The sequence below is a fragment of the Alosa sapidissima genome, chromosome 1, assembly GCF_018492685.1.
Source record: "Alosa sapidissima isolate fAloSap1 chromosome 1, fAloSap1.pri, whole genome shotgun sequence".
NCBI lineage: Eukaryota > Metazoa > Chordata > Actinopteri > Clupeiformes > Clupeidae > Alosa > Alosa sapidissima.
In genome coordinates, this window is record NC_055957.1 from 47,418,133 (window position 1) to 47,441,952 (window position 23,820).

Consider the following 23,820-nt stretch of genomic DNA (forward strand, 5'->3'; position numbering starts at 1 on the left):
TACTGTACCGATATAGGTTTTTGTACGTTGAATGTCAAAAAAAATGTTATATCTTATATAGAATGCATAATGTCATATCATACTTTTTATATACAATCAATAAATCTGATGAGCAAAAATGGGTTAATAGTAATCAAGGGTCTTTTTCTCACTGCGGTTGTGACTGTCCACTGTTCCCACTGTGCAGAATTCGCCTCAAACTGGAAGGGAGCGACCTCTGCTTTCTTTCCAGGTTGGAGTGCTTATCACACATGGAAAAAGAGGAAACTGGAGAGCCGATTGGGCAAGCAAGTCAGCATTTCCACGGACTTGCCGCTGATGGTGCTTGCATTACACTGGAGTGGAGGAAAATAACGAGACCTATTTCACAAATGGAAGGACTGAGTAGCGTTGAGGCCACAGTCTCACCTTGGAGTGTGTCTGTGTGTGTATGTGTTCATGTAGGGGGGAAGGCAGAGCAAAACACGCTTCAAATCACTGCTGAGATTTGGACCGTTCCTCAATTTAAGTGAGCTCAAGGTTTGCCAGGCGGTTGAGTCACCTTCTGAGACAAACATTTTTAGAGCAAAGGAGCTGTGTATTTGTGTGTGAGAAGCTATATTTAAGACCTGGAATGGGTGAGTGAGCTGATGTGTAAGTGATCATGCATTCATGTATGCCTCGTGGTGAGTGAGTCAGTCTGTCACTAATACATAACTTGAGGAACAAAAGAGGTGAAATATACATCCTGCCAAAACAATTATGTCTACAACATTTAACAGTGTGTGTGATGGCTTATTACTGGGCGGGGGGACTCATATTTAAACTTAATGTCTTTCAGCGGGCCAAATCCCAACCACAACAAAAGAACATGACAGTTTTATTAGTGAAGGGGAAATCATGTCCCCAAACTGTCAGGGAGACGGACTGAGGCTGATAGGGTAATGAAGCTGTGTGTGTACGCCGTCCCCTCGGAGAGATTTGATTCATTATCAGCCTTACCCCCACCGGATGGAGCCACATACTCCAACTTGACTCTGTCGCTTGCTGTGACAAGGCGCCCACGAACTGCCCGGGAAAAAGGAAATGGAAAGCAAATCTATCTATTTATTTCTTTTGCGTACATGATCAAGTAATTTCACCTGCCTGTAATGCAGTCGGGATGACATTTCCATACATACAATTCCATTTCTGTCTGCTAGGTTGAAGTGACGGATTAATATTTTGGAGTCTATTGTTGGTATGGTTGGGCTTGCAGGCTACGGTACTTACGGAACAGATTCATTGCCACATATTATCAACTCATTATCAGCAATGACAGGGAGAGGGAAAGGTGCCAACACCATTACAATAAGTATTTAGTATACTGGTATATTAGTGCCCATGCCTGAATGGCTTAAAGTGAATCTACAAAATATCACTGACTCCGAAGAAAAAACAAACATACAATACAACACCATATGGAATACTTTTATTACATACGTATCCCTGTCAAACACAGCAACCTTTTAATAAAATCCACCACTTCATCTAAATGGATCACATTTGAGGATTTTGTAGAAAGGTACCAATTCAGTTCTACAAATCTAAATAGATATGTATGCATGCCTTACCTTGCCTAATAGTCAAACTATTTGTCATTCAAAAAAATGTCGTCAGCTTTCCACAACACACTACCTACACACTACCATAGTAAAGTCATTTATCATGTTCCCCATGATTTGCACATTAGAAAGAAATCTGTTGGAATATATAGTAGTTTATCCAGCACAAGATGTTGTATACCTCAAATTACATGATGAATTACCCACAAAACCAGCATATATATTTGTACCTGTAAATGTATATAAAGTTTACATAATATGGAACTACAGTGATTCCACCTACATGGCAGGGTGTGTGTGTGTGTGCGTGAGGGTGGGTGTGCGTGTGTGTCATAATGTGCTCAAATGTGCCCAATGTTTTTGGGTGCATTCATTATGTATGCCTAATCAAATCGCTTGAAAACATCTCTTTGGTATGATTTAATGAACAAGGCTATATTAGCTCTTTGGTTCATTTTTGTTTTCAATTAGTTTGAGAAGAATACACACAGTGCACCTAATCAATAATAATGAGCACTACTACCACCATAACCAAGCTCTACATATGTGCGTAGGACGGAATTAGTGCTACACACATACACTACAAGCTCTTCTGGTGAGCCTCGTTTCAGTTGAGGAAGACCTACATGATGATCATTTTTAGGGCTCCTCTGTTTGGCAGTTCTTCACACGGGTACAGGTGGCCAGCCGGTTGCCCTCCCAATACCCAGCATCCTGGCCATCGTGGCATCGACACTTGGTACAGGAGTTCACCCACACTGGTTCACCCCCAGGGATCACCTGGGTCCTAGAGGAATCCACGTAGCAGTTTGGGCCTGGGGGGGGGGGGGGGCACAACAGTGCAATGACACATAAAACCTTATAACTACAACAACTGGATTTTCATAAATGTAATAATGGCACATGTATTAACCCCACCCCATGTGTTAAAACAGTTTAAATGACTGAAGGTATATTGTGAAAACAATGCATACTTAAGTAAAAAAAACTGAGCTCAGTCATCTAATACAGTTTAACTGGCATCATGGTGAGGAAAATATGGCTCAATAGCAAACAATAATCCACAATTGTCACCAGACACAAAAGAGCATCACATAACTCGTGCAATGTTATGCATTGCCAGTAGATGAGGCCATACATAATTGCTTGTGATATTGAATATGGCGTGTGCTATAAGTCATTTGTACTCTCATTACACCAAAAACAAGCACTGATGCTATCAACCTCAGTGAATCAGTCACACCCTAGAACAAGATTTTCTGACTCACGCTGTATTTCATTCTGATGTATTATTTGTAATGACCCAGGCCACACAGTCCTCATCAACACTAATCTCTTCATAAAGAGATCAGTGAGTTCATGCATGAGATCATGTGGTTGTTTTGGGGCAGTCACTTACCATCCTTACACTCAGGGCAACACTTCCCCTTCTGGTAAACAGGGTTGACACAGGGTGGGGGCGCACAGTCTGCCACCAGGCACCGTGCGATGCCATCGTCCTCACACGTGCACTGCTCACACTCTGAGGGCTGTCAAAACACACGGGACAGCAGACAGTCACAGAGCAGTGAAGGAAACTTCTCAATTACAATCCTATGCAACCCTCCCACAGAAGTCCCGGCAGGCCCTCACAACTGCAACTAACAATTATTTTAGGTTGATTAATCTGTTGTTTATTTTCCTCAGTTAGGCCTAATTGATTAGTTGTTAGCGCCATAACATTTTCTCAAAGGTTATGTCCACTAATGCCTTGTTTTATTCACAAGTGAGTAAAGCAGACAATATTCAAGTTTACAATGCTGCACTGCTTAAACAATTACACAAACCAATTACCAAAATAGTTGGCGATTCATGAAATAGTTGACAATTAATTATTCAATTAATTGTTGCAGCCCTAGTTATCACTCAAATATCCTTTTTTCCCAGGAACTTATTTACAACGACTGGATCTGCAAACATCCTAATCAAAGAGCTACATGTATTAGTCTGGCTGATGAACGGACTGGGTAGCCCTCATGGGCACTGCATGAGTCATCCAATCCAGAGATTTCATCAAGGACCCCTCATTACCAGCCAGACCAGGAAAACATGAGGCACATATAAATCTGCTCCAGTCTGTGCCAACAGAGATGTTTACTGTTTATATATGAAGAGTCATTTAAACACCTTTCTGGAACGTGGCTATGTTGGCTGTTGCTTTTTCTCTTTATTGTGTGAATGGCGTGATCCATCTTGTTACAATATGCAGTACTGGGTGAAGATTTATCATCTCTATCATGCAGCGTTCATTTGAAAGAGTACATCTGTTTAACATCATATGGCTAATCAAATGAATATGATGGCAGACTTATGCCTGAAGCCTCTTTAAAATTGTGGTACTACTCATCACATCCACATTTTAGTAATTTTGAAATGAAAACAGTGTATTTGAAACCTCTTTTTTGAAGCAGCATTTGTAACTGACTTTTTCTAACTGGTAAAACCCAAGTGTTCTATACAGTAACCTAACATGGAAGGAGCACTTGCAATTCAGTGATGATGAATTGAAATGATTTAAAAAGCATGTATCAACATCAGCATAGGTTAGGCCTACATTACTTATACAACATGATCCAAGCTGTCACTCACAATAATGTGAGTAAAAAATTGTTATATATTTCTATAATACCTTCCTATTTAGGAAATCGATTGACTACACATTTTCATTTGATAATTCTACACTGCCTCCCTGTGGCAGATGATTTCAACATGCTATATGGGCCTATTAGGAAGAGTACAGGTTTGTTTTGTCTGTGTAAGACAGCAGGTAAGGAGGTTTTCAGAAAATGTGGGAGGAATCTTTACTATCACAAACAAATCCTAATAATCAAAATGCAGCCAATAGTTTACTGAATCTACATGTTAGGCTATTTTTTTCAGTAAGCTTATGAAAAAGAACTATTCTTGGCAGGCCTATATCCTATGGGTGCTACAAAGATTAGCCACATGATGGCGTAATAGACCTAGGCTAATTTAGTAAGTAACTTTTTATCTATTGAGGATTTCCTCATTGATCTCGTTTATTTGCTTGCTTTGAAGGGTTAAAATGAAATTCAGTTCAACAAAACACAGCCTAGCCTATGGGCTACAATTTCAAAGGGATTAGTCGATGATGTTTTGAGGAATTGCAAATGATTTCTGAATTATAAATGTGGAATCCAAAAGTCAGTCAAGTTAGATATTCACACGATAGGCCTATTTGGGGACATTACATAAGCCCAGAGGACAGCACAGCACTCAGCTTTGTTGTAATGTCTATAAAGTATGGGCTACTGCCATTAATCAGACGACATTTTTTCTAAATCTGCTCAAAAACTAAAACTAAAAAAAAAAACCCTATGAGGTTCTACAGCAGCCTGACAAAGAAAGCTTGCTAGAATGGGATGATTGTCGTTGCTGTGTAGAGGTTAAGTTCTGAAATCAGATTTCCACTGTACTGTAGCCTACCTGGAACTGTTCACCCAAGTCGTACACCTCACCACGGTACTCGCAGCCGATCTTCTCGCACCTTGGGCAACAGTCAGTAGGGTAGTGGCTCACATGGATGCAGGCTGAAGGTAGGGACGTGCACTCAGTTCTAGCACACGCCGAACCTTCTGCCGTGCATTCACACTGGGTGCAGTGATCTGAGTCCAAGAAGTACCATTCCCCCACGTAGTAAACGCTCCCGTTCGCCTCGCATGTATCCTCATGCCCAGCAACAGAGAAAGCCATGCAGCATTGAACATGTACCAGCAGTGCCAACCAAGTGGGAATAATCCCCATCGGGTAATTCATCCCAACCATATCTGTCGAAGAAGTTATAAGAGGCAGTGCTTTAGCGTCCGGTAACCGGTGACCTAATGAACGAATCCTTAAATTACGTGTAGCTTTCAAATATGACCTACATTTTTAGCAGTATCCTAAATATTCCAGTTATGGTAAGTGCCAGTGTTCCAAGGTAGTCCTGCACTGCACGTCTTTCGAGGACTGCAACACTCACAGAGAAACATCTACGCCTCTGATGGGGTTATGTTTCAATTTACACGTGACGACCGAATACCAGAATATTGATGGGAAGCATGCCATTAGCCTTCCCTTTTGTTACAGGCTAACATTATGTATTAGGCTAACTTGATTTGCCTACAGCAATAATATATAGAAACTTTACGTTATTATCCGAGTTAATTAGCTGACTGATACTTTTCTGTGAAAATAAATACATGCTAAAGCCTTCTTTATGACAAGTAAAAAAAATGTGGCTGACAAATTTGCTTTCAGATGCCCTAATTTAGGCTAAGAAATATTTAACCCTTACAAGCCCGACCATTCTAATTTCGTTAAAATTTTAACGATGACCAATCATCTAATATCTCAGCTGTCCAATGACTGATTTTATTTCTGAAATCTTCCCCGTAATGCTGACAACATAAGCTTCAATTTGATATGATTGGTTAAGGGGTTTATGGCGCGAAATGTTTTGGATACTTGAAGATGAGTCGTGAAAAAAACTTTTCACTTCAGTCGTACATTTTAACATGGACCACCAGATGCCACCTGCACTTCGTTGGAGTTTACCTCGACTGGAAACCACACAGCTGGATAAACTGAGGTAATATATATTTTACATTGTTTCTAGTTATGGTTAATCTTAATTTGTAGTCATAAAATCATGTTATTTGACAGTAATATGCTTTCTCATCAGCGTCAACATTATGGCATAGCGGGGGCTAAGTGCATCGTCATGTAACTTTAGCTAGCTGCATTACTCTGAACTGCTTGCAGTATTCTCGTTTGCTTTTTATATCAGTTATTTTCATTTGACAATTTCATTTAAAAACCTGTTAGTATATAACCTGTAAGTAAGTTTGTTTTCTAGTACCAATTTGCTTGTTAGGTAAGCATTATATTGGCAAGTCAGTATAGCATACCAAAGCTGAATAAATCAATGGGCGCCGCGTTTCTAAGTTGCGTTCTCTTACATGAAATAAGTTGAGCGATGTTTTTACTCCTCTCAATATGTAGTTGTAGAAAACAAGATGTGAAATCACGGATTCTGTCAGAAATGTAGTGCTAATTAACGTATTGCCTCTCATCTGGTTGTTACCTCGCTAGGCAGTTTGTAGTGAACTGTTTTACCTTGCTTCTAAATGCCAAACATCAGACGTGCTTGTCTCAACATTTTCTAAGATGGCATGACTTGATATTCTACTCTTCTCAATATGTAGTTTTATAGAAAACATGATGTGAAATCACATATTATGTCAGAAATGTCATTATTGCATTTAAGCAGTTAGTTACTAGGTGAAATGTAATGTCTTTATCTTAATGCCAGCCAGGCAATCAGATTTAGGGTAGCTAAACCCATGTGTAATAAAATGACTTTTCATACTTCTAAATATTTTTGAGTTACTCAAAATGCTTCAATAGTTTAGGCTACCTCTTCTTGTGTATGTATGTGCACACATATGTAGTTTTGTGATTTTATTTTTTTAATTAATAAATGTATTACATTTGTATGATTTTACTGTTGTTTCAGATGGAGGATGACAAGACCTACACAGACCTCCTTGCAGGCCTGAAGAGGTGGCTGACTGCTGATGAGCTTGCGCTCACAATGTTGAAGACCATGTGAGGATGGAGGAAGAAGGTATAGATTTAGGTGGCGTGCGTCGGGTGGTGTAGACTGCCACTAAAACACTGAAATAGACTTGTTATGTTGATTTTTATGTTGTTGTCCCAGGCATATGTGGTTTTACCAACCGGAACGGGTGGGAGGTTGTGCTTAGTAGGCCGTTGTATGCAAACACACAGTGCAGGGGCATGGGACGAAGAGACCCCAGAAGAGTTTCACAGTTTTCTGGGATTGATCATTGACATGGGACTTCACTTCCCTCCCTAATATCCATTGCTACTGGGGAACCAAGTCTCTGAAGGGATCAGGGAGCGTTGACCAAATGAGAAATACATATTGTGTACACTTTTTCTCCATTGACATTGCTGTTTCAGTAGTTTCTTATTATTTCAAGTTTGGCAATGCAGAATCTGGTGTTGAACCTAGGTTCGGTAGCTACAGCCAGAAAGATTTTGGCGAAAATCTATCACAACAGCTGGCAGGCATTTCCGTCAAAATTTCAGCCTCGCCTTCAGCTGCTCCAACTACTACTCTGTCATCTTTTCATCAAGTACATATTCCTGTACAGCAGGAGCCTAAGAAAAATGGTTGGCTTTGTTATAAAAACAATACATAATAACACTAAAGTAGCTTGTATGGCCTGGAGTTTAGCGGTAGGTGACTGCTTTTTTGGTAAACAAAATTGCTGTCAGATTTGGCATTCTACAGAAGGGGATGCGTTTCGTTATGAGTCATAGGTCCTCTGTGTTTAACCTTCAGGTTCCCCACCCCACCTTTCCCTATCCTCCTCTGTGTGTGTGTGTGTGTGTTTGTGTTTATATGTGTATGTGTTTATTCTCAACAGGCTTGTTCTATGTAATCCACTTTCAAATGTTTAGACACATTGATTTTTGAGTGATGTTGAAGTTGATTGTATTCCTAGCTTTTCATAAATAATACATTTTATAGATGTATATCATTTTCATATTACACTAATTTATATAAGGAAGTTGTATCTGTTGAATCAAATGTATTCTATGTCTCTTCAGAATTGATCTTCAATAAATATACAGTATACTTACTTCCTGTATTACTGGTAAGGTACATGTTTTTCTTTTATATATCATTATTGTTGACTGTAGCATTTGCTTATATACAAATAAATGGTTTATTCTTATGGACCAAATAAATCTAAACCATTGTGTCTGACTTCATTATTAGTTTTTATGCATACTTTTATGTTTTTGGTGAGAAAGAGAATGTGAATTCTGTCAACATTCTAAATCCCGTTTCCTGCATTTTTTTTACACTTATCACTTAATTTATCATAACTTTTGAAAGGTTAATGATATTCCAATTCAGTCTTTTTTGTTAAATAGCCCACAACTTGCTGCACATGTCATACACTCTATATTTTTCTCTATCTCATATAGAAATATGATGAAAATTCATTTTTATGCGAATGAAATTCAATTTTAACGAATTTCGGTATACATTTGGAGAGGATTTTCAAAGACTGTTCATTACTATATCAACATTACCATATGTATTTTACATCATTTGATAGAACTGACCCTTCTGATTACAATGGTATGTATATCCCATTGATGGTATGTATTATACTCAAGAAATAAGGTTTTTTGTGTAAGGAGGTCATCCAGCACCAAAAATGGAATGTTCGGCACGGGCACGAAAGGGTTAATATTAACGACACTGTGGTCTCGCGATGGTTTGTGCTTGGATACAGCAATGTTTACTCTAGATACAGGAAGCAACACGTTTCAGTTCGGTAAGTGGCTTTATTCCGAAAACATCAATGTTGTGAAGGACCGTTTACACACACTGCGTAAACACAGACAGTAGCAACACAGATGTCTTATTTGTAGGCTACATCACATTAGCCGTCTATCATTATGCACAAATTCTGTGTTGCCTTAACATAATTTGCATACCATCAGCAATCTCAAGGGGCAAAACGTCTCTTGTTAGCTAGCCCATGATCTGAACTGAACTTGCTCAGTGAACGCAGGCATATATCGATATAGTTTTTTTTTTTTTCAGCTAATATAGCCTACTTTATGTCAAATTAATTTAAGTGTATATTCTGCTGTTTGTCCCTTGATCTTTCAAGACGGTTGAGGCGGAGTAAGTGCCTTATGGAATCTCAAAATCGCACCAGTGGAACAGCATCGCAGAATTCTCTGTGGAATTTAATTATGGAACACGTCCCGCCCTCTGAACTGGCCGAGGTCCGCTCCATAATAGGAGAAGCATTGATAGACTTTTATTCAGACCTTTGCACCGAGGTGAGTGGCTCTCTAGTGTTCAATTGTCTTTCATTCTTAACTTCCTATCCGTAGGCCTACTCTTTGTGTGCCATTTTCCAGAGCTATTGAATAAATAAATTCATTATCTCATGTAAAAGACAGAAATAGGCAGAAATAAAGTAGAAATAAGACCTTGAGAGAATTGAGGGCATTTCAGAGCTGTCATTACGCACAATTGCTTCTCTAAAATGCAATGTGTGACATAATATTAAAGCCATCTGTTTTGTCCATGTGTGTTAATGATAGTATTTTGAATAACTTATTGATCGGTCATTAGCTCACATATATCTCTTTGTTGACAACCTTAAGGTACCCTCTTCCATGTTAGCCTGGCTGACACCAGACTGAGATTTTGTCTGGGGACATATTGTTTACTTAAGATTTCCAAAGGGCTTAACCAAAATCCTTTTAGGCAAGTCCCTCCACTCGGTGGCCATATTGCAACACATTTTGGGCACTTATCAGGCATCTATTTCAGGCAGAGCTGCCCGTGCACAAGATTTCACAACACCAACCTTGCTCCAGTGGCGAGATCACAACACATGATTGGCACAATGTATTCACATGTCAACTTTTATGCCGCGGAAGGGGTGGGATATGTGTAGACAACGGCCATATTGGCGTTACAAACTAACCCCATACCAATTAATCTTCATTTCACAAATCTCAAACACATCTTTCTTGTAAATTAAGGTCTTAAATGTAGTTGTTTACTCAATTCCAAAACAAATATTGTGCCTTCACAATGCTCCTTGGAAGGTTCAAGGCTCCCTCTGACGTTCTTCAGACTGTGTCCCATATAAAGCCCATCCCATTCCAGTGTTGTAATTGGTTCCTGTTCTTTTGGTGATTCGGAAATCGGAAGGTCACCAGACGGATCTGCAGAGCAAATTCAAATGTGTGCACAGATTTGTCTGGGTTCGCCCACAATACTTCCATGCTATTTTATGGTTTGTTTTAGGTGTCAACACATATTCTCTTTGTCTTGTAATGTATTCAGGCTGAGACTTTCTGGATGTACTTAAAGAAGTCAAGTAAAACCAGGTCACACGGCGTAGTTTGCGTCAGTAATGGCTTCCTCCTCCCCAAAATCAAAGTTTTGGTGGGCAGCAACAATTCTGCACTCACTAACCCTCCCTAGCAAGGTCACGGTCCACAGCAGGCTGATTCACAGGAGATATGCTAGCTCCCTTTCATGTTTATCTCAGGATATGAGACTATGGTGGTTTCTTGAATGAGGGCCATGTGGCGGTGAGTGCCGAAATGGGCTTTCCAGCCTTTAAGGTACCAAAAGGGGTTTGTTTTGTTAGGTTTGTGACCAATCTGTTGTCATTATATAATGGAGAAGTGTGTTTTTGTTTGAGAACATAAATGAAGACTTGAAACGAATTGCAAGAGTTAAACCCTTAAAGCCTTGAAGGGTTCATGCACTGTCAAGGTCTAGAAGATTGTGCAATGATGGAAGGGTCATTATCCAAGCATTGTTTTGTAAAGCAAAGACCTGGTTTTCCACATGCAAAAAGTCAGCCTCTGTACCTCTGTAGCTTCCTTGAATGTCCAAGCACACATTTCCCAAGACTTAAGAACTGCAATCAACAACTCATAACTACCCAACAACAGCCGCTCACATCATAAACACCTGAACTCTGAAAGGCCTTGACTGGAACGAGCCGTGAAGCAGACAGCTGTGGGTCAGCAAGGGCGCTAGTGAAGGGAGCAAGTCTGTGCCCAGCCCAAGGCAGGGGAAGGGGAAGGCAGCGGTGGGGGGTAAAGGCGCCCCAGGACCAGAGCTACCTTGCACTGGGCTCAGCTTTCCCCTCTGGTCAACTGCCAGCGTTTGAAGTGTGCTTTGGGCATTGTTTTGTGTGCTGAAATGGGGGGGGGGGGGGGGGGGGCAGCAGGTACATAGAGTGTTAGAGGCCGTGGGCTCCAGGGGTAGTTATCAACTTGTCTCTTGAGATGGGAATTGCTTAAAAAGTATTAGTTGATTTTCTTTCCTGTGTGTGATATTTTCAGTCCCCAGAAGGTGCTCTCAATAAATGAACGGAGTTAGGGGTCAAACTTTAAGAGTGGAAACCAGACAAGGATCTAAAAGTCAGTAATATAGTACATGGTGTGGTGATTCAAACTGTTCAGTAAATCCCAAGTCCCAAGTAAAATTCAGCATTTTAGCATTTCGTTCCTTGACATTTTATTCCGTTGAAAAAAATCTCAGCTTGTGGTTTATTTTGGAATGTTGTTAGGTGGAGACGTGGGAGCAGATTTGGAGGGAATCGCTCTCCACCCGGCAAGGCAGTCGGCCGAAGACTATGCGGTCACCCCTGGCTGACCCCCCAGCTATTAAAGCCCTCCTGAAGGCTGAGATCCAGCTGCTGCTGCTGTCGGTGAGGGAGAGGGCGTCCAGGGGGGGCAGGTAAGAATACCACACTAATCTCAGCCACTCCTGCTCACAGACAGCACTGGGAAGTGGCTCAGTAATATTGTGTGGTTTGGTATTTATTATCAGTTTCTTGCTACAGATTGCAACAGCTGACATTTTTTTCAGGCGATGGGAATGTAAAATGGCTTTGAAACCTGTCTAGCTCAGAAAATGTCAATTTACCTGAACAGGGGGTTAACTGGTGATGATCCGACTGCAGAAACCAAGGGACACATTTAACCCCTTCAGTGTTACACAGCTACTAGGCACTATTATTTCTGCAACACTACTCACTAAGGTTGCTGTGGTATTGTCAAGTACTGGTGAATATGTGGCCATCCTTCCTCTTGGGCCTCACTCCCAGGCCCCCAAGACAGCCTGACCCCCTGACATTTTTTTTGTCACAGTTGACAAATTGGCATGACCTCAGAAGAGACCTTTGGTTCTTTAGGACCCATGAGATGGGCTTCAAAGGTCAAGGCATATTTTACATCTTTTATTTTTGTGACAGTCTATGCATGCAAATGCTGGCAGTTAAATCGCAAATGAAGGAATGAGAGGACCTGCTCTGGAAGAAGTTGAACTAGAGTTTGAGTTTTGAGCCTCGGCTACCTTAATATATAATATAAATAATTTTAAGGACCTGTATTGTTATGCAATGGTTACCAGTCAGTGATAGCGTCATAGTCCCTTTTGAAATAATTGAGGCTGTAAGTGAGTCCAGGGATTTGACATTGCAGAATGCACGTCTATGAATTATTGTACTATTGTTGCATACCAAAACACTGGCATTGAAACCACTTGTTCACTTAAGTCTCACTTTGAAGTACATGTACAGTAGCACAATAGTCAGACACAATAGCAGTAATCCTCTTTTTAGTGGCACACTCTTTGTAAACCAGGCACCTTAAGCAATGTCTTCTTGTATTTCCGTGTTCCACTTTGCCGTCCATTATTGGAGAATGATGGTGCACAGCCGGACTCTTGCTGACTTGACTGGTTTTGGTGGCCTCCTGTTCTTCAACAATGCAGCCAGATGGTCATTTCTTTTTTTTTTTCTGGAAAGAAGTTTTTTACAGGTGCCAGTAAGACAGAAGGGTGACCATCACTCAGCAACTGAGGAGATGTAGGAAAGAATGCTGTCTCCACCTTCAACTCTCCCCCCTCTGTAGAAAGTCAGACAATACCATTAATTGGTCCTATTATGTTCTGAAAGAACGCTTTGTGTAGCTAGCATTTGGTTACGCTAGTTTGCTTGTTTGTGCTGTTCATTAAGTTCTAAAATGCCTTTCTTGAATGTCAGAAATTACCATGATATTTATCACATTATAGATATGTCATCCGTGCGGTGTCCTGGCAGTGACTATTTTCTTTTATGCTGTGTGCTGCGTCCAGGCCCACTATTTAGTGTGTCCGCATGCACGCCCGTCCCTTTGATCGCTGTTTTAAGGTCCTCACTGTAAATCAGCCAATCTGCTTTGAGGACAAATCGGGATCATTTTTGTTTAATATTGCTCCAGTGGCTGACTTTGAAAGCCGGCCAAAGCAGGAAGCTGTTGAGGCGTGGTCACCGTGAGCTCTCAGAACCGGCCAGTGGCGTCTAAGCCTCTGATAGTGAGCCGATTTAACAGAGATGGTTGGCAGTTTGGTTTTGTTTTGTTTTTTTTGGGGGGCGTTTAGTTTTTGCATTCTTTTCTTTTTTTGGAACTCTTCTCTCCCCTCTTGTGTGGTCCGTCTCCTCGCTATTGTCTCAGTGATTTGTTTTGGCCATCCGCAGCCGAGCTGCACCTGTCCCATTATGTGGACGGGGGGTGTGCTGAATGCGTCTTTGAAAGAGGACCATACCCTGACTGAATCAGTAGCGAATGGTCTTAAAAGCGTCCCAAAAGGGCTCCCTAAATCTCTGGTGGAAACTAGCATAACAATCAGGAGCAGGAACTGAGAACCTCAAAGACTCTGTGTATCTGTGTGTGTGTGTGTGTGTGTGTGTGTGTGTGTGTGTGTGTGTGTGTACAGTGTATTTCACATGTAGGCAATTTATCAGTCCCAAAGAAGCTGGTTCTCAATAGGTTTCTTATTTATGTGAAAACATGGCGCGTTTTCTCGCGTCTCTCCTGCTTTTTGATGTTTGGGGTCTTCTAAGCCATCTTTGTTGAAGCGATTAGATCTCCTCCCTTTGCTTTAAGCACCTCTAAGCCGCTTACTGATCTCTGCTAGCACCCACAATGTGGCCTCTGTTTCTGTCATTATTCACCCCCCCCCCCCCCCCCCCCCCCCCCACACACACACACACACATCCCACAGTCCACCACCCCCCTCTTCAGCAGTGACTCATTCCCCTTTCTTCATCACAAAGAATCAGTCCCAGCTTTAGACTTCTGTGAACATGAATCTATTGTGTCCAGGTGTACCTAAACTCATGCTTTGCCAGGTGTCCATGTGGAGTGTGTTACATTTCAAAGGATGTTTTTCGTCTCTGTCTTGCAATTTAGGCTAGTTCTACAGCCTCTAAGTTGTGTTTATCTTGTTGCTTACAGCTGTCATACAAAGGCGATGTTATGAAATGCTATTACTGATAATACACAATATTGCAATTGTTGTGTCAATAGTAATTTGGTGCCAACTCTAGTGGGGCAATGATATATATATATCACTGACTGTTTATAGTACAAGGATACAAGGATACAAGGAAGTTTATTGTCACATGCTTATAGTTACTAGATGTAAGAAAATGCAGTGAAATTATGTCTGGTGTCAGCCTATTTGTGCATTAATGGGGGGGGGGGGGGGGGTAAAAAGTGCAGTAGAAGAGGAGTAGTAGTGTAGTGTCTATAGTAATGTAACTTTGACAGAAATCTAATTATCTATGGCAAACCTGACATTGAATTATAGAATTAATATAATTATATCCCTCTGGTGTTCCTTGGCCTGGTCCTATAAAAACACCTTTACTCACACACACACACACACACACACACACACACACACACACAGACACAGAGAGAGCAAGAGAGAGAGAGACACAGCTGGTAAGTGTAAGGGCTCGTTTCATGGCTGGAGAGGTTGGCTTGTGATGAAGGCAGAGGTGGCAGTGGTGGTGTGGTATGGTGTGGTGTGGTGTGGTGTGGTGTGGTGTGGTATGGTGTGGTATGGTGTGGTGTGGTGTGGTGTGGTGTGGTTGTGTATTGTGGGCACTATGTTGCTCAGCTCTGCTGCACTGTGCTGCTCCAGTGCTTTAATCTGAAAAACATGGCCATCTCCACAGCACAACCCCAGACTGCTGGAGCCACACATCAACCTCCTCCACCCACCCACCATCACAACACACGGCTGGAATTAGCCGTTCGTCTGCGTGCATGCGAGCGTGTGTGTGCAGCTGCATACTTTTGTGTGTGTGTGGGTGTATGTGTGTGTGTGTGTGTGTGTGTGTGTGTGTGTGTGTGTAACTCTACTGCTTGTTCATTTGAGTCCAACAGAAGGAGCAATGGTGTGCAAAAGCTGGACTGAAAGCCTTCTGTCAAGGGCCTGAGTGTCCGTACATCCCCTCAACATACATTTGAACAGTGGCCCTTTATCCATGGGAATGAGTGATGTAGGCTTGATTTTGCTCCACTGTCTCTCTCAGATGCCTTTCTGGGGCATTAACCTTTTCTTCTTTTTGCTGGAGACCCCCCAATCCAGGAGAAAACTGTATTTGGTTGTTTGGACAAAAAGACAGCCTTTTACTGGACATGAAAATGCAGCCTCGGGCATGCTAGCAGGGAGGCTAAAATCTGTGTGTGCTAGCATCTGTTGATAGCACAAGGTGTCATGGTTTGCTGAACCCGCTGGGCTACTGTTACAGCTAAAAAAAAAATCCAGAATAAAAAAAATTATGGTAATAGCACAAAGGAATTCTGCCTACAACACAGACTGGCCATTTGTTGTTTGTCACCCTCATCTACACCTGTTAATAGCTGCTAATGTCTTTAAAAAGAGCTTAAATAGGTATGTATTAGAGATCCCTCTTGAGTAAAATCCACCTGTCCATCATATGGTTTGCTGAGTCTTACAGTATGTGTGTTTTATAGGGATGCGGATACTGCACTGTCCAGCTACAGCCCTAGCGTGGTCAGCTACGCCCTTGGCAGTGGCTCCAAGAGTCCCAGAAGCTCTGTGGAAAACAGGACACACCTAGGCAGACCCCAGTCCAAACAGAGCCAAAATGGAAGTAGGTCCAGTCTGGTTTCCTTACCTAACATAAACATTGCGTAAATGCTTGATTATGGAAAAGAAATCCAAGTCTGTTGGCAGTTTGACTCGAGTGGAACAATGTCATGGGTTTCCCTCAGGTCCAGTTCCCGGGCTCTCCTCCGCCTCCAGCCTGGAGGAGGAGATCGAGTCTGTAAAGACCAAGCTGAACGTCGCCCACTGTGGACGAGGGTCGTCTCCCATCTCCAGTGAGTGACAGTCCTGGCGGGGTCTCAGAGCCCCTATCTACAGAACACAGACCTCTCCAGTCTGGCACTGAGATGTTGCACGGAATGCTTCAAGTCAGTCTGTTTTTTTCCCCTCCGTCACATTCCTCATGGTTGAGCTCCCCCAGTCTGGCATGGCCTAAAGTTTACACCCGAGCGCCCGCCTGGTCTCCTTATTGTATAAACAGTTGACAGAGGGGGCAGTGGCCTCTGGAGCTGCTCCCTCGCTCTCCGCTTCATCTTTACTGCCCCCCCACCTCCACCCCCCCCCCCCCCCCCCCCCCCATATGCCACCATATGCCACTTCTTGCACACTATGCGTGCAAGTCAAAGATTAAAGAGACTCTAAACCACGGCTGTCGCTCTGAATCAGTCACACTGAAGGCCCCAGTAAGGGCACTAAATTGACGCAGTGGATTTTGGTGGTTGACATGCCATGCAGGGGACTGGTCACAGTCGCCACTATGCCTGCTGGTCGCTGCCTAAGGGATCTCTGATTTACCCCATCAACACATCCCTGGTTTTCTTTGTTTTTCTTCATCCTCACATCCCTTCAGTCTTATCCTGTTTTTCTCCAATTTATATTTTCAGTTCTCTCTCTCCCTCTCTCTCTCTCGTCTCTTTCTCTCTCTGTTCTCTTGCCATCAGTTTGTATCATCTGTTTCTCTTTGTCTGCATCTCTCCATCACCCTGCTGTTCTCCTCTCTGTTCTCATTAACAGTTTTTTCCCCTCCATATCCCTCCTCTCTCAGCCTCAATCTGTCTTCACACTCTACTGTGATGTCTTTTGTAAGAGTTTCTTTCTCCCTCACACATGCACACTTGCCATTCTCCCCCCCCCCCCCCCCCCTCTCCCTTCTCTCTCTCTCTCTCTCTCTCTGTCTCTCGGCCTCTGTGTGGAGGACTTCATCATGAGGGTCTGTGTTGGGGAATGCAGGCGTTGGGGTGTGGCTCAATAAGAGTAGCAATGAGGAAGGTTGAACAGAACTGGGCTGAGCAGAGCAGGCTAGATCCTTCGCTCAGCCCCAAACAAAAGCCCCTATTGTGAGAAAATGAATGGCAGACCCCTGGCATATGCAAGATTCTGGGGTCTGCAAGAGACAACGTGAGGAGATGGAAGAAACTACAGTGGTTACATAACATAACAAGTAGGTCAGTTGCCCCCCAACCCTGTGATGATGGAGTCCAGTTAATAAAGTCCATGGATGAGGGGAGTACCATCTGGAATTTCAAACCCAAACATAGGCACTGGCAGCCCTATACACATAACCATCTCTGAAGACGTTCATTTCACTGCTACTGTGAAAAAGTGGCAGTATCCCCCTCATAGTAGTTTTTACATGTTTTTACAGTTAGTAATCCTTCATTTATGTACAGTAACTACAACCATTATTTCTATTACTGTTTATGCAGTATGCAAAATGTGTGTGTGTGTGCGTGTGCGTGTGCGTGTGCGTGTGTGTGCGCGTGCGCGTGTGCGTGTGTGTTTGTGCTTGCAACTCTGTGTGCATGCAAATGTGTGTGTGTGTGTGGTTGTGTAAGACACACACATCACACAAGAGAGAATGAGAGTGGTGGTTAACAAAGTAAGGCCCAAATGAGAAACACATGCCTGCTTCTCTGTGTCACCCACTTCATTCTCTCGCTGTTGGAATACCTTCACATTCACTAATTCATGTGCATGAGGCTTTTCAGAAGGCATGCCGTGTTTGGAGCAGGAAATTAGCTGTTTTCTTTCAACAGATCAGTGCTCATGGAAGACTGTGAAGCTTTGAAAATGGAAGTTCAGTCTTTGCAGGTGAGGTGTGGCACAATTTCAGCCTCTAAATGCCAAAATACCTTAGACATATCTCAGTTCTAGTAAGATGTCAAGGCAGGAAAGACAATTATATTTTGTATATTTTCTCAAGAGAATGTCCTCTTTAGTAAGGTTTTTATTTCTGGGATTGTAGCAGGGGAGAACACTTTTAGATTGCGGAGCACAGGCAAAAACTGCTAGAGGTCACTTTTCACCAGTGCCGGCCTTGGCCAGGCCACTGGCCCCTTATTGCTTTTCCGCGTGCGTTTGCTCGTTTCCCCATGGCCGGCCTGTGCGGAAGAAGAGATAGCGAGACGGCGGGCGGCCTAAGCCTCCGCAGGCTGCCAACGGCACGCAGTCTCTTTAGAAAATCTGCCGAGATTTACCTCGCACTGGTGGTCACTTAGTTTCAGATCCAAACTCTGCCTCCCATCTGTTGGGTATAAATAAAGTTGTTGTTGTTGTGGTACACTGAAGTCCCCCCGAAGCTATTCAAGTGTGGCTCTGCCCCCCGACTGGAAACACTGCCGCCGCCTTCCGTACGAAGCGCAGTAAGTCAACACCTTATTGTGTTCCTGGTCTGCACATTGCCAGATGTTCCTGCTTAGAGTCGTTCATCAGGGCCCTGATATAAATTTAGCCCATGGAGGGCGCAGGTTTTTTTCTTTTTCTTTTTTTTTTCCGTTCCCTCGGCCAACTGCACAATGTGAGAGTGCTCTGCCGTAATTGACTCGCTCTCACTCTCTCTCTCTCTCTCTCTCTCTCGCTTGCTCACCCAGGGCCTCTCCAGGCCTCTACTGTAGAGAGTCTACACTCTCTGAGTCTGAGCACTGCTGCAGCCCGTGCCCAGCTCCCTCTCCTCCTCTCCCCTCCCCTCCTCTCCGTGCTGGCTCAGGAGTCAGGACACAGCCAAAGAACAGATGTGGGCTCTTTGGCTGCCAAGCAGATGGGGGATCTATCTCCCCGTGTCTGGCACACGATGCACACACATACACACACACACACACACACACACACACACACACACATATATACACACACACATACACACACACACACACACACACACACACATATACACACACACACACGTGCACAGACAGACATACACACACAATTTAAAAGCACACAGTAGACTCCCACTGTTTGCTGGGCATGAACACACATACTGTACTCATGCTTACATTAATATGTGCATCACATGTGCATACATATATGCATACACTCCACATGTATACATACGTACATTGCAAATGCACTCACATACACAAACTGGCACAACATTTAGATATACTGTATTCAGACTATATTGGGCATGAGCACACACAACACAGTCAGTCTCTCTTTCTCTATCTGTCTCTCTCTGTCTCTGTCTCTCACAGACACATATATACAGAGAGAGTGAGAGAGAGAGACACTCCTGTTCTTAGATCTGTGGATGTACTTAAATATATACTGTACGAGGCAAAACATTTCTTTTAAATCGCACGCAGTTGCCACACACAGATATCTGCATTGTGCAAAGACTGTGATTCCTGCCAGATGTGCTTTGTCATGCTTCTTGTGTGAGATTTTTTGGAGATCCCTCCGGACAAATTTCGAAATCCTCCCATTTGCATTATCCACTTGTGTAAAAAACGTAACGAGAAAATCTGGCCCCAAAGCCTCCATGACCAACTCTTGGAAAATATTTTCCACTTTTCTTTTAACACAGCATTTAAGATAGCCTAAAGACAAGCCACTGCGCGAGAGCAACAAGAGCAAGGCTCTCTTTATGGCCATGGCAAGTAAATTACAGGCCGTTTTATTTGAGAGAGGGAGAGTGAGACGCTCCACTCCCCCTCTCCAGTCATCCACAGGCTCATGTTAACGATGCTCTGCTTGCTTTTTCCCCCGCCCTGCTACGCAGGCCGCCATGCGGTGGTGCGACCACACGTCTTAAATGAATAGCCTCTTCGAGGCGTAGAGATCGCTCCTGTTTGTTTGTTTTGCGAAAAGCCGAGACGGTTCACCCTGCCACGTTCGGTTGCGTACTCAACACCCTGCTGCCAGACAGCGGAGGCATGACACGGGCAGGCATGATACGTCTTTGGCAGGCCGAGACCTCACACAAATACCTCAAAGCAAATAAAAGGCACAGACGGGCAGAGAGGTTTGTGTTGGGTTTGTGTTGGGTTTAATGGTGCCGGCCTGCCATTGGTGATATAGTGTGTTGGACACGCTGGCTCGCTCATGACTGTCTGGGTCGAGTTGTGGTCGAGCCTGTGGTTGTTATAGGAGTCCAGATACTCATGAAACACTGCTGGGGAATCATTTAGTGGTTTTGCCTACACGCTGTGTTAATGGCGGACGTGTGTGTGTGTGTGTGTGAGAGTGAGTGGTATGTTTTTTTTTAGATTAATGGTAGTGTATGCTTATCCAGAACAGAAATAGCCCCATAGTTAGGAGCCCTTATGACACCTTCTCATAATCCTATCCGTTGGACTCCTACTGTACCTATTTGTTTTATTGGAAGTCTGTGACGAGTTTTAAATTTGACAGCATTGGTTTAGTGTTGGTTGAACGAGAGGTTAGTATGCTAGTGTGGTGCTCTGTGAACTAAAGAGGTTGGCCTGTGATTTATTGTAGGAATGTGTAGAGCAGGCCCATCACAGCCAGGACGGTGGGGAACCCCCGGAGCCCACTGTAACAGGTGAGTATGCCAACCACAATGGCTACCCAAACCTCAGTCCTGTCTGTAATCATTATCATCAGTGTTACATGAAACTTTATTCACATTCAGTGTTAAATTGTTCTCCTTTGATACATACTTTCTTTACATCAACGAGATTGACATCCCTGAATACTGACATCCTAAATGTTCAATGGGGGCATGAAATACATTGTCTATTGTCAGTGAGTTTTTAGTATGTATAGGCATCCATGTGCCTGAATAGGTTTTCACTACCATCTAGTGGTTTACTGCTGAAGAGAACCCTGTATTCTGTGCACTGTAAAAAAGCATAAAGACAGATGTTTCCTGCCTTGTATGGATATGTGGTGGACAAAAAAACTGTATTGTTTTGAACTTTTACAGAAAATGCCACATAATGCCACACAGGTTTATAGTGGCCTTGGTCAGCCTCCTTGTCAGGCACATTGTAAGCTGCATGTCCCTTTTCCAGAATGTTCGGACCAGTGGAATCTTATTAGGATTCCAAACCATGGCTTCCCCGAGGCCCTCCCGCCCATTCCACACTGGGCCTTTAGATCCACTGTCTGTCTGTCTGTCTGTCTGTCTGTGGATCTCCCGCTCCGATCTTTCATTAGCGCAGAGCAGCCTGAGCCTGCGCCCGTCTCCCGGCTGCCGGCAGTAGCCTCGGCTGGGGCGCTGTCAGCACGCCAGCGCTCCTCTGGCTCCTAATGCGGCTAAATTAAGAGCTTGTCAACCTGCCAGAGACACAGCCTATAGCAGCAATCTCAGGGAGAAAGGGGGGGAAATCGAGAGCGAAATGAGTTCTTCCGTTTTAATGGAACCCCCCCCCCCCCTCCCTCCCTCCCTCTCACCATAGAGTGGGGAAATGAGAGTGGGGCTGCATGGGCTGCCTGTCTATCACTGGGGTATTGTGGTGCGGCGCTGGGGCTGTTGTGAAAGGCTAGCTTGATGCGACTGTTATGCGACTGTAATGACTGTAGCATCACAGTGTGCTGTTGTCCTTTCTTCTCCACTCTCCTCCACACATCCCCACCCCCCACCTCCACCCCCATCCCCTGCGGGCTCCTGCAGAGCTGAGAGAGCAGAGGAAAGTCATCCAGATGGACCTGCAGCGGCAGCCCCAGATGAGCGGCGCGGCCTCTCCTGATAAGGCTGCCTCTCAGGGGCTCTCCAGGTTAGACGGCCCGCTTATCACTGGCCCTCATACTGGGTCACCCCACTCACAGGGTGCAAGCAGTTCATTTAATTTCTTTTTTGTAATAAACTTGCTGTAGGAAGAGATTCCTATATTGCTGTTACAGGTTTCCTTGCAATGATATAGATGCTGCTCTTCCTGTAATGTATTGTATTTATGTAGTAATGTATTTACTACTGATTAATAACTTTTGTATTCATTTTTGACTGTCTCTGATTTACTTCAGTGGAGTTAACATGAGTTTTTCTTGCAGACAAAGGACAGAACGCCATGTCAATGATTTAGGGATGTACCGCAATCCAGCGCCTCCATCAGCATCAAAGAAGCCTCTCCCCAGGCCCCCGTCCTCTCCGAGTCTGCCAGCCTCCACTCCTGGAGCCCAGCTTAGTGCTGCCCACCCAGGCAGGACGCCAGGATCACCCCCCACCCTGGACCACTTGGCTTCTCGTCTCCCAGGGTCGCTCTCCCCAGAGGCCCCAGAGTGGGGGAGGGAGGGGGGCTGCAGCCGAGACACATCATTCCCCCGTCTCAGGCGTGGAGGCTCCAGACTTGGGGAACCGAGCCTCCCGCCCCTGCTCAACTCCTCCAGTCCCTCAGAGCTGCGGATCGGGCAGTGTGCGATCGTGGGAGAGGGCCAACAGGGTGGTCTCTCTCTGGACGCTAACCCGGTGTGTGACAGACTCAAACAGTGGTCACTTCAGTCAGGGAAGGGTGTGCGGTCATCTTGCACGGATGCCTCCACGCACCCACTCCCTCGCGCCAGTGGGGTCATGGAGTGCCGTCTGGCTAGCGAGCTGTCCCTGGATGCCATGGTGCCCTGTCCACCTGTGTCCCAGAAACCGGCCAACAGGGGGCAGAGTGTGGCCAGGCGTCTGGGCCTTCCCCAGGGCGACAGACTGGTTAGTCCCTCCTGACCCTGGAGGGTCCCTGAAGGGACATTGCACTGAGCAGTCAGGGAGTTTACATGTGAAGACAGCCATGCATTCAGATGCCAAGTGATTATATTAGTGATCAGTTTGTTTGGGTTGGGTATAGGCATGTGGTTACTTGCACTAGAAAGAAACTTTCCACTGTCATTGCAGGTAGAGGAGTGATTTTATTGTGCAGTTTGCATTCAACGTAAAAATGTTTACTACAAATGTACAACAAACCACAAACTAAGACAAGGCATTTGTTATGTGTAAAAGCAGAATGTGATTATGTTGTAAATGCAATGGAATTGTGGATTAATAGAATGTGAATAAACACAACATTCTCTTTAATCTGTCTCATGTTCCTTTTCATGTGAAATGGTACATTGATTAAATAATGTCATGGAAGTGTCATGTCATAAAGTATTATCACCGCAGAGGTTTTGTGTTTTTTACATCAAACCCCTTGTGTTTCTAACAATGCTTGCATTTAAGAAAAGCAAATTTAATTTCAATTTTTATCAGAGGGCCTCACAGGAACTTGATATTTTACGCTTCTCAAACCTAAATGAGTTTTCCCATCAGCTATTGCTTAAGCCAGGTAAATCAAAGATGGCCAGGTGGCCCTGATCAGTAAGGCTATGTATTTAGTACATGTGACCATAGCCTGTTACCCTGGAAATCCAGAGTTCTTGCAAGAGCGCAATGGAATGGATGGAACAGATGGAACTCTGGCAAAGAGCAATGATGCACGTTACTTTTACCCCAACATTCCGGGGAACCAGCTAAACTGATGAAGACAG

At 43.8% G+C, this 23,820-nt stretch overlaps 2 protein-coding genes across 4 annotated transcripts; one reads left to right on the top strand and one right to left on the bottom strand.

Annotated features, from left to right (window-relative positions):
* Positions 1-1,435: 1,435 nt before the first annotated feature.
* Positions 1,436-5,832, bottom strand: zgc:113531 (uncharacterized protein LOC541359 homolog). Of its 2 annotated transcripts, XM_042111163.1 has the most exons (4): positions 5,510-5,832; positions 5,070-5,410; positions 2,983-3,112; positions 1,436-2,398 (listed from the first exon to the last, which is right to left on the bottom strand). In XM_042111163.1, the coding sequence occupies exons 2-4, from the start codon at positions 5,406-5,408 to the stop codon at positions 2,223-2,225; spliced, it is 645 nt and encodes a 214-aa protein (XP_041967097.1). In that variant the 5' UTR covers positions 5,409-5,410; positions 5,510-5,832; the 3' UTR covers positions 1,436-2,222. The 2 variants fall into 2 exon arrangements, with proteins under 2 accessions (XP_041967097.1, XP_041967088.1); XM_042111154.1 differs by having other exon boundaries at positions 5,070-5,831.
* Positions 5,833-8,965: 3,133 nt separating this feature from the next.
* On the top strand, positions 8,966-23,368 carry ccdc24 (coiled-coil domain containing 24). Of its 2 annotated transcripts, none has more exons than XM_042056504.1 (9): positions 8,966-9,004; positions 9,347-9,521; positions 11,786-11,955; positions 16,032-16,175; positions 16,293-16,400; positions 18,162-18,216; positions 20,845-20,908; positions 21,983-22,085; positions 22,360-23,368. In XM_042056504.1, exons 2-9 carry the CDS (start codon positions 9,372-9,374, stop codon positions 23,018-23,020), a joined length of 1,455 nt encoding a protein of 484 aa, XP_041912438.1. In that variant the 5' UTR covers positions 8,966-9,004; positions 9,347-9,371; the 3' UTR covers positions 23,021-23,368. The 2 variants fall into 2 exon arrangements, with proteins under 2 accessions (XP_041912438.1, XP_041912428.1); XM_042056494.1 differs by lacking the exon at positions 8,966-9,004 and adding an exon at positions 9,021-9,097.
* The last annotated feature ends 452 nt before the right edge of the window (positions 23,369-23,820 follow it).

Excerpts from the sequence above, each read along its gene's own strand:
- ccdc24 (XM_042056494.1), top strand. Across the intron at positions 11,956-16,031 it reads AGGGCGTCCAGGGGGGGCAG|GGATGCGGATACTGCACTGT; the intron begins GTAAGAATACCA and ends TGTGTTTTATAG. Across the intron at positions 16,176-16,292 it reads CAGAGCCAAAATGGAAGTAG|GTCCAGTTCCCGGGCTCTCC; the intron begins GTCCAGTCTGGT and ends GGTTTCCCTCAG.
- zgc:113531 (XM_042111163.1), bottom strand. The coding sequence starts at position 5,408 with ATGGTTGGGATGAATTACCCGATGGGGATTATTCCCACTTGGTTGGCA. Across the intron at positions 3,113-5,069 it reads ACTTGGGTGAACAGTTCCAG|CCCTCAGAGTGTGAGCAGTG; the intron begins GTAGGCTACAGT and ends GTGTTTTGACAG. Across the intron at positions 2,399-2,982 it reads TTGCCCTGAGTGTAAGGATG|GCCCAAACTGCTACGTGGAT; the intron begins GTAAGTGACTGC and ends CCCCCCCCCCAG.